Source organism: Oncorhynchus tshawytscha, linkage group LG20 (assembly GCF_018296145.1).
Source record: "Oncorhynchus tshawytscha isolate Ot180627B linkage group LG20, Otsh_v2.0, whole genome shotgun sequence".
Classification (NCBI taxonomy): domain Eukaryota; kingdom Metazoa; phylum Chordata; class Actinopteri; order Salmoniformes; family Salmonidae; genus Oncorhynchus; species Oncorhynchus tshawytscha.
The window spans coordinates 3,987,573-3,998,468 of NC_056448.1; the positions used below are offsets into that span (position 1 = coordinate 3,987,573).

At 45.5% G+C, this 10,896-nt stretch overlaps 1 protein-coding gene across 8 annotated transcripts in view; it reads left to right on the forward strand.

The window, feature by feature from the left end:
- The window catches only part of LOC112239765 (rab GTPase-activating protein 1), a 142,149-nt gene extending 132,689 nt beyond the window's left edge, over nt 1-9,460 (forward strand). For 7 of the 8 annotated variants that reach the window (XM_042302075.1, XM_042302076.1, XM_024408181.2 and 4 more), the window contains 3 exons: nt 2,097-2,168; nt 6,837-7,034; nt 7,262-9,460. In XM_042302075.1, the coding sequence (XP_042158009.1) occupies nt 2,097-2,168; nt 6,837-7,034; nt 7,262-7,384 (393 nt within the window). In that variant the 3' untranslated portion in view covers nt 7,385-9,460. The other variant, XM_042302077.1, reaches the window with a different exon arrangement.
- Nucleotides 9,461-10,896: the final 1,436 nt, after the last annotated feature.

Below are 10,896 nucleotides of genomic sequence, written 5' to 3' on the forward strand. Positions count from 1 at the left end.
TTAAAAGTATGTAAGGTGTATGGAATAGAATACATGTGGCAAAAACTAATATAGACATTAATAAATGCATTTCTATAGCTTCCAAAATAGGTTTTACAATGATGGGGGAGTGCCAAGATGGCTGCACGGTGGCTCTAGTCAACACAGTCCTCTAGTTGATATATAAATCGTTGAGTAAAGCTCGTCCTATCCATATGTTTAATTCCTCAACACAAACTTCAGTTGACATAGCCAAAGCTAGATTACACAACACTGAGGGCGTAAAAGGTACTGAGGGCCAACAGAAATAGTCTCACTATTTTAAAAACAGATGTAGCTACCTTTTGACAGGAATCTAAAAATATAGGAAACAGAAAATGACAGAAAATGATCAAATTGATGGTAGCAGCTCCGCTGGCTGCGATGTGCCAGTTGAAAGCAGCTCTTCGGATCAGAAAGCAGAAAAACGATGAGGAGATGTGGTTCTTTAAAAATAGTTTCTCTCTGGAACCCATTGCGGTGCTGAGGCTGTTTTAATAGGCCTCCTAACAGTGTGATGTATGGTAGAGTGTGATAATAGGTTCTTGTGAACTGATCTGGGACCAGCAGCAGGCTGGAGATCACACACATCAGGAATAGCAGGCTGACAGACTGAGACAGACCGGTGTGTTGAGGAAAAGCTCGTTCCAAGGATCAGGCAGGGCTAATTTTCCAGTTTTAAAATGTTTATTCAAGCAATTGCAATGAATTTAACTCTCCAGATATACCGGGGAGGAACTTGATTATTTACAAGTCACACAGTCTTTTATATACTTATTCTTCACAAAGAGCTGTTTACCTCTCGTAGGGGGAGGTACGCTTACAAAAGAGAGTGGAGCCAATTACCTCATGTCTTAGAATAGTACAAACAACAACAGCTCTCACAGCCAATGATAGAGGAGTGATAAGATCTTTAAAGCCTGAACAGAGGAAACTACATTTTCCCCTGGCTAGGTTTTTAGTGCCCTACACATAAAGAGTCAGTAATATATCACTCATCCGTGCGGTATGTAAAGAGGGCACTGGACAGCTGTGGTATTATTCAACTTAAGCATTTTGCACAGAATTAGACTGTAACAAAACAATTTTGCTCTAGCAGGTTGGGAACAAGTAGAGCAAGGGGAAGATGTGCAGGCTTTTGTTCTAGCCCAGTACTAACACACCTGATTCCATAATCGAAGCCCTTCATACGTTGCATTGGGTGTGTTCGTACTGAGCTGGACCAAAGCCTGAAAAACCCTAGTTGGCAGGGTTGTTAGCTAGACTGTCTGGCGGAGGCAAGGGTCTTGCCTTAATGATCTAAACCATTTATAACCTGCCCACAACAAAGCCTTAATAATCCTAGAGCTAAAAACCCTTCCCTCCAAATAACCACTAAGCTATAAGTGACTGAGACACCGTGTCTCTGTCTCTTCTCTCTGATTGCAATCATTAATAACACATTGTTTGTTAATTACAATAGCTTATGCATGGTAATGAATTTCTGTTTTTAGTGTTGCCTAATCGCTCCTGCAACCTATTTTAACCATATTCGTGGCGATGAATCAGGCTTTCTCTAAATTAAGATGTGTGTGGTGTTGCCGCGGTGACAGGGAGGGCAGAGTGGGATAGATGGGATTTCTTGGGTGAAAGGGGGGTGATCAAATTGATAAAATGTTCCAGTTAGGATGGTTAATTTCCCATCGATCTCACTGCGTCCACCTCCCTGCGGTAAGGTGGGCGCATGGGGTGGGTTGTATTCATAAGGGTACACCGTAGCCAGACATTTTCCAACGGACAAAAAGTGTTTCTTATTTGACAAGTTCAGGCAGTCCCTCCCTGTTTCAGTCAGTTTTCTTCCGTGTGGTGCCTAACGGATACTCCCCCGGTGCAGAGTAGGGCCGGCCGGATGGTTAGGTAATCCTCTAATGACAGGAGTTGTGTAGTTGAGTTAATACACTTAACTGTAAGAGGATAGAGCCCACGGCCTGCCCGGGATGACACTCACATTCAGATGAGGGAGGATTCATGGAAAGGTGTTTGAGATTCACCCTGTGTTCTAACCTCTTGACCTTTGACCTCTATGTTGACCCCTTTAGATCTGCTCCCAGCTCAGTGAGCGTCTGGAGAAACAGCAGGCAGCCAACAAGGGAGAGCTGGAGAAGATCCGGGTGAGACCATGTCACAGGACAGACTGCTCAATCACGTGACATACCACTGTTTTCAAATGTGCATGCTTTCTTTGTGTGGCTGTGCGAGTGAGTGTTGTACTCATTTTTTATTTATTGTCCTTCCGCTTAGCAATTTAACATTAGCTGCTAAGTTTATTTTTGTCGCATTGAGATAACATTTATTTTACAAGAGAAACCAAGTATGACAGCCCCTGCACCTCTCCGAAACCTGTATACGTATATACAGTACCAGTCAAAAGTTCAGACACACCTACTCATTCAAGGGTTTTTCTTTATTTTTACTCTTTTCTACATTATAGAATAATAGTGAAGACATCAAAACTATGAAATAACACATATGGAATCATGTAGTAACCAAAAAAGTGTTAAACAAATGAAGATACATTCTAGATTCTTCAAAGTAGCCACCCTTTGCCTTGATGACAGCTTTGCACACTCTTGGTACTTTGTCAACCAGCTTCACCTGGAAGGCTTTTTTTGTGTTATTACATACAGCCGGAAATAACTTTTGTATATCAGAGCGACGATAACTCACCAGCATTACGACCAGGAATACGACTTTCCCAAATTGGATCCTTTGTTCAGACCCCCCAGGCCAATTGAACTTATCCCAGAGGCTGCTCCAAAACGCCGCCGGCTGAGAAGAGGTATTCGGAGTGGACTTCTAGTCCGACTCAGGAGGCGTGCACACCATCCACCACTTCCGAGTATATTACTTGCTAATATTCCGTCTCTGGACAATAAAGTAGAAGTGCTCAGGACGAGGATCTCCTTCGGGAGACATCAGGGACTGTACCATACTCTGTTTCACGGAATCATGGCTCTCTTCGGACATACTGTCTCCGTCCATATAGCCAGCTGGGTTCTCAGTACATCAGACAGGAATAAAGAACTCCCAGGAAGAAGAACGGCGGTGGTGTTTCATGATTAAATACTCATAGTGTGGTTGTGATGATGTAAATAAACTCATGATTAAATACTCATAGTGTGGTTGTGATGATGTAAATAAACTCAAGTCCTTTTGTTCACCCGGCCTAGAATACCTCACAATCAAATGCTGACCATATTACCTCCCAAGAGAATTCTCTTTGGTTGTAGTCACAGTCGTGGCCAAAAGTTTTGAGAATGACATAGATATGAATTCATTTCCACAAACTTTGCTGCTTCAATGTCTTTAGATATTTTTGTCAGATGTTACTATGGAATACTGAAGTATAATTACAAGAATTTCATAAGTGTCAAAGGCTTTTATTGACAATTACATGAAGTTGATGCGTACCATTCTTTATTTATGGCTGTGTTCTTAGGGAAAATTGTGAGTGAGCCCACTCCCTTGGCTGAGAGGCAACCCCACACATGAATGGTCTCAGGATGCTTTACTGATGGCATGACACAGGACTGATGGTAGTGCTCACCTTGTCTTCTCCGGACAAGCTTTTTTCCAGATGCCCCAAACAATCGGAAAGGGGATATATAAGAGAAAATGACTTTACCCCAGTCCTCAGCAGTCCAATACCTGTACCTTTTGCAGAATATCAGTCTGTCCCTGATGTTTTTCCTGGAGAGAAGTGGCTTTTTGCTGCCCTTCTTGACACCAGGCCATCCTCAAAAAGTCTTCGCCTCACTATGCGTGCAGATGCACTCACACCTGCCTGCTGACATTCCTGAGCAAGCTCTGTACTGGTGGTGCCCAGATCCCGCAGCTGAATCAACTTTAGGAGACGGTCCTGGTGCTTGCTGGACTTTCTTGGGCGTCCTGAAGCCTTCTTCACAATAATTGAACCGCTCTCCTTGAAGTTTTTGATGATCCGATAAATGGTTGATTTAGGTGCAATCTTACTGGCAGCAATATCCTTGCCTGTGAAGCCCTTTTTGTGCAAAGCAATGATGACGGCACGTGTTTCCTTGCAGGAAACCATAGTTTACAGAGGAACAACAATGATTCCAAGCACCACCCTCCTTTTGAAGATTACAGTCTGTTATTCAAACTCAATCAGCATGACAGAGTGATCTCCAGCCTTGTCCTCGTCAACACTCACACCTGTGTTAACGAGAGAATCACTGACATGATGTCAGCTGGTCCTTTTGTGGCAGGGCTGAAATGCAGTGGAAATGTTTGTTGGGGATTCAGTTAATTTGCATGGCAAAGAGGGACTTTGCAATTAATTGCAATTCATCTGATCACTCTTCATAACATTCTGGAGTATATGCAAATTGCCATCATACAAATTGAGGCAGCAGACTTTGTGAAAAATAATATTTGTGTCATTCTCAAAACTTTTGGCCATGACTGTGTATTCCTCCTCAAGCCGATACCACAACGGCCCTCAAGGAGCTACACTGGACTTTGTGCAAACTGGAAACCACACATCCTGAGGCCGCATTTATTGTAGCTGGGGATTTAAACAAAGCTAATCTGAGGAAAACGTTACCGAAGTTCGATCAACACATTGACTGTAGTACTCGCGCTGCAAAAAACACTCGATCACTGCTACTCCCCCTTCCGGAATGCCTACAAGGCCCTCCCCCGCCCTTCCATCAGCAAATCAGATCACAACTCAATTTTGCTCCTCCCTTCCTATAGGCAGAAATTCAAACAGGAATTACCTGTGCTAAGGCCTATTCAACGCCTGTCTGACCAATCGGAATCCATGCTTCAAGATTGTTTTGATCACCCGGACGGGGATATGTTCCGGGTAGCCTCGTAGAATAACAATGATGTATACATTGACACAGTGACTCAGTTCACCAGGAAGTATATAGGGGATGTTGTTCCCACTGTGACTATTAAAACCTACCCAAACCAGAAACCGTTGATAGACAGCATCATTCGTGCAAAAATGAAAGTGCGAACCACCACATTTAACCATAGCAAGGTGACTGGGAATTCCCTCTATAAGGCAATCAAACAGGCAAAATGTCAGTACAGAGACAAAGTGGAGTCGCAAGTCAGCGGAAGACCAGCCACATCACAAATACTGAAGTCTTGTAAGCTAAACACCTTTTTCATCCACTTTGAGCATAACACAGTGTCACCGACGCGGCCCGCTCCCAAGGACTGTGGGCTCTCGTTCTCCGTGGCCGACGTAAGTAAGACGTTTAAATGTGTTAACCCTCGCAAGGCTGCCGACCCAGACAGCATCCCTAGCTGCGTCCTCAGAGCATGCGCAGACCATCTGGCTAGAAATTAACAAATCAACTTTTAACAAGGCACACCTGTTAATTGAAATGCATTCCAGGTGGATACCTCATGAAGCTGGTTGAGAGAATGCCAAGAGTGTGCAAAGCTGTCATCAAGGCTTCCGAGTGGCGCAGGAGCCTAAGAAACTGCTTCTCAGTGCGAGAGGCGTCACTATAGACACCCTGGTTTTGAATCCAGGCTGTATCACAACCGGCTGTGATTGGGGGTCCCATAGGGCCACGCACAATTGGCCCAGCGTCGTCCAGGTTTGGCTGTTGTAGGCCGTCATTGTAAATAATAATTTATCCCTAACTGACCTGCTTAGTTAAATAAAGGTTAAATCAAAATTAAATTAAAAATAAAAGGCTACTTTGAAGAATCTCAAATTTCAAATATATTTTGATTTGTTTAAAAAAATAAATAATAATAATACATGATTCCATATGTGTTATTTCACAGTCTTAATGTCTTCACTATTATTCTACAATGTAGAAAATAGTAAAAGTAAAGACAAACCCTTGAATGAGTAGGTGTGTCCCAACTTTTGAATGGTACTGTATATGCGTGTATTTCAGAGGGACTGGGTTAAAAGCGGAAGTCGAATTTCGGACCTTTGTGTTCAATTGACCAATAAAGTGATCTTAATGCATCATGGAATGTAAAATGTATACTATCAGCTATGCATGATTTATAGCCTAATATTCAAACCTCTGCCGTCTTATATGGGAATTAAGAGATTAGGACAAAGAATCCATTTCTATTCCCTTTTGATAACACAGACAGAATAGCCCACTTCTCTGTCTCCCTGTACCGTAGGACTCTGGATTGGGATATTGGATGATCATGGAGTTGGTATACAGCTTCTCATTTCCGGACTCGGCGAGGTGATGGGGGAGGGGTGAGGTGGAGGATGAGGGCTCTTGAAACTGCGGAGGACTATATCTCCCGTAAAGGAGAGACCCTCAGCCTGCCACCTCTTATCACCCTGCTACCGTCCTCACGGCCACATTGCTCACTACTATTGCAGCTGCCTGTACTTACTCAGACAACACACCACACACTGGGGGAAATTACAGGGGGAATGGGAGGGAGATACCTGTGTGAGCTAGCTGGAAGTGAGGAAGCCCCAGTGATGTCGTTTTGTAAACTGTGCCTTAGATGCTCCGATTTGCGTGGTGTATCGTTGTGGTACAACATGTGACCTGGTTTAACCTGTGTCTGGGTCTCTCTCACTCCAGTTGACGGTAAAAGGCTGGGAGAAGTGCAGTATCTTGTTGAACAGAGAGGTTTGTCTGAAGGGATAGGCTTAGAGGTCTACTGGTGTAAGCTGTGCCTGGCTGGTATAACTGGTGTCCTGGTCTCTCCCCTGTACAGGTGAAGGTAAAAGGCTGGGAGAAGTGACTTGCCTCTGTGGTGTAGCCATGTTTTAACCCCTGACCCCGCTTTATGCGGTCTCTCCCCTACAGCTGAAAGTCGAAGGCTGTGAAAAGTGCTCCATCCTGTTCAGCAAGGAGGGTCGTCTGAAGGCAGCGAGGAAGCTGAAGGAGGGCAGTGAGGAGGAGACGGACGAGGAGAAGGAGGCTCTGAAGAACCAGCTCCGAGAGATGGAGCTGGAACTGGCCCAGACCAAACTACAGCTGGTGGAGGCAGAGTGCAAGATACAGGTACTAGGCTCACTTCAAAATGACCCCAATACTTCTGCTTAAATTGTTGTCATCCGCACTGTAGCTACCCACAAACTCAGCTGAGATCCTCAATCAGTTCATTTAAATCCTAACAGTTCACGATTTCATTACTGAAGGGAGTTTGAGGCAATACACGTTTTCATTCATGCAGCTCCAGCCCATTGCCTAACCTCTTCCCGGTACGTTTTCTCTCCCCCCCCCCGCAGGACTTGGAGCACACCCTGGGTCTGGCTCTCAACGAGGTCCAGGCTGCTAAGAAGACCTGGTTCAACAGAACCTTAACCTCCATCAAGACTGCGACGGGAGCACAGGGCAAGGAGACCACCTAACTTGAGACACTCCTTCTCGACCATAGACTGTCTCCTTCTCCCCGCCCTGCTCCCAAACCTCCCCCTCCCGGCCTCCCCCTCCTTCTCCTAGTCAGAGGTACCACCCACTCACTGGACTGGAGCTAACCAAACCTCACCGTGACACGACGGGGGTTTTAAAAAAAGGACTAAGCTCAAAGGTACCACTGCCCCAAACGAAACAACGTACTTAATTACAAAAGAAAAGAGAGGTTTCAACGTTAGTCTTTATACTACTGATATTTAACAGGTAAGGAAGGAGCTTTCTAGAGAGCTACCTGAACTGTCCTTCCAGTCCAGACCTGGGAAATACAATCTATTTTACTGTCCTCTCTAGACTGCTTGCACAAACAACTCCAACTGTAAGCGAAGTACTACGAGTGCTGACAGCCTCTTCTTTTTTCTCATTTCCGTTCTACCTTTCGTTTCTATACGTGTATGATTATGGACACGCTCATGTATAGACCTGTGTCTGTGAAGACTGAGCACACCAGAGTGTATGTATGTGTGTGTTAGTGTGTGTGTGTGAACATTTAGCCGAATGTCTGTGTGTGTGTGCATGTTTGTGTGACTGACGATGGTTCTGAGTGTGTGGCGGTGAACCTGTGAAGCTCGGAGTGCGAGTTTAGTGTATGAAAAGTGGGTGCTGTATAGTGTGCGGAGGTTGGCGCTATATGAGGAGGAAGAGGATCTTATTGACGAAGCCTTGATGCGAAGGGTTAAGGTGCACATAATGTACAGCATAACAATAGATATATTAGCAACAGCCTGGGGTCTGTCCGGCCGGTGGTGCAGTAGCAGACGGAGGCCACTAGTGGGCGATGTCCTGGTGGTCCTGACGCAGTCCTCACAATGCGCTTTCTGGGCCGGGACAGGCTGGGCTCAAAGCATGGGAGCTGCAGATATAGAGATGTGGGTGTGGCCCTCCCTTGGCTCAGATCCCACCCCACATACTCTTTCCCTCTACGGCTGTGTCTGAAATGGCCCGTTGGATGCGGCTCATCACTCCTCCACTCTTGAGACCAGCTGCTCCTCTGGGGTTCCTAGATGACCCCTCATGACCTCATCGGTCGAGGTTGTGTTTTATGCCGTGTTATTTTAGCTCCATGACACGCCCCCCCCCAGACCTAGTCAGTGACCCCACTCTCCCAACATAGACGTAAACACACACACAGACGTTACAGGCACCTACCTATGCACACTCTGACTCCACTCTCCCAATGTAGACATAGACATATACACACATCACATCACAGCCAGCCACCTACCTACCTACCTACACTTCTGAAAGGGAGAGAAATGGCGATATGGCACACGCATGTCATCTAGTCATCAGTCACAGGCTGTGTGCTTATGTGGGAGACGGAGACAGAGGGTCAGACAGAGACATAACTGTTGGGGCTCATCATAGTTCAGAGGTCGTTGGAGGTCAAGCTGGCATTCTCCCTAAAGGAGTCTGGGGCACGTTACGGGATGTCATGAACAGAGCTGACATGATTCCTTGTTCTACATGCTTGCTCTACATAATATATTTCTATCTGGACGCTCCCTGGTTAGAGCTCTGTGTCCATATTGGGGAAGGTCCTACTCTCTACTGACAGTCCGTGTGTGGTGGGAGGAGCGGTCTTTGCACCTTAATATTCATATTTATAACGTATGGGATCCGGCTAAGCTTGCTTAAGTCTGTGTTGATGTCAGTGGAAGAAGTAAGGCCTGTGCAATGTGCTGAGAACAGAGGCTGCTCCGTAAGGCACTGGGTTGTACATAAAAAGCATTCTGATGATGAGTTTTTGTCTATTCTTTTGTATTTCTACTCTCCGCTGTAAACTAATGAATAATGTTGCCTAAAATAATTAAGGACTGTGTTACAGATTAATGATGATCATAATGTATGTTTTTTGCTCAAAGCTTCCTTTGCTTTAAATGTCAGGCAAAACTTCTGTCTCATCTATAACATGCCAAAATGTACCTTCTTTCATCCAACATTATGAACGTGTGGAACATTGTACTAGTGTAGGTTGCATTACTCTGCATTTCAATATAAAGCTATGAACACAGGCCTATTTGTTGTTCCTTTCATTTTTATGCTTGTCTGAATGTATGGATGGATCATACACTTTTTATAGCCCTATTTCTCCTCTTCTTCTCCCTGCATGTTGGCTGAATATAATTCAAGTCATTATAGGGTCTCTATCCTGCTCCATGATCAATAGAATGAGTATCAGATTCCCGTTGCCATGTTACCTCTGGACATAACGAAGCAGAGAGATCTGATGTCTCACTTGTCTGTGACAACTCCTGGGGCAGGGTCCTAAATGGCACCCTATTCCCTATACAGTTCACTGTTTTTGACCTGGTCAAAAGTAGTGCCCTATAAAGGAACTAGGGTGCCATTTGGGATGCAGGCCCTACTATCCTGCTCTACTGAAAATACCTTGAAACCCTTTTAATACATCCAGGTCTCTCTCTTGCGCTCTTCTTTATGTAGTTAAATAAAGGTTAAATAAAAACATTTAAAATATCCCTCTCTCTCTCTCCCTCTGTCCCCCTCTCTCCCTCCGTCCCCCTCTCTCCCTCTGTCCCTCTCTCTCTCCCTCCGTCCCTCTCTCTCTCTCTCTCCCTCCGTCCCCCTCTCTCCCTCTGTCCCTCTCTCTCTCCCTCCGTCCCCTCTCTCTCTCTCCCTCCGTCCCTCTCTCTCCCTCCGTCCCCCTCTCTCCCTCCGTCCCTCTCTCTCTCCCTCCGTCCCCCTCTCTCTCTCTCTCTCCCTCCGTCCCCTCTCTCTCTCTCCCTCCGTCCCTCTCTCTCTCTCCCTCTGTCCCTCTCTCTCTCTCCCTCCGTCCCCCTCTCTCTCTCTCCCTCCGTCCCCCTCTCTCTCTCTCCCTCCGTCCCCCTCTCTCTCTCTCTCTCACTCCGTCCCTCTCTCTCTCTCTGGTGATTAATAAGGGCCATTGCTCAGGGGCCCAGTGGCTCTTCATCCTTCCATCCCACCCCTTTTTATTTCACTTGGGAGAAAAGACCGTGAAGGGATTATAGCAGGGTTGTCAAACTCATTTAGCCCCATTTAGCATTCAGTCTTCAATGAGGTCCGGAGAGCTGCACTGGAAATTTGTCAAATTTCCTCGCTGTCAAAATGTTGCAAAGAAATCGTCCATCCATAGCTCTTGGAATTTTCCGGTGCTCCCTGACTGTCTAGCTTTCATTTCGGTGATCATTAGCAGCTGGGCACAGTCAAGAAACTTTAGGAATGTATGTCCATTATCATTTCTACACAGTTTCGATTTGGTTTTAGTCTTTTTAAAGTATATTGAGTTTTTTTGTTCTTCTCAAATCACAGCAGGCCGGATTGGACCCCCTAGTGGGCCATATGTTTGACACCTCTGGATTAGAGCGAGACAGGTACCATGGTAACCAGGTAGGAGTACCCCCTCTGTAATGATATTGTGCAGTGATGGGGTTTCTTTCTCTCTCTGTGATATAACTGCACAGGTGTGGTG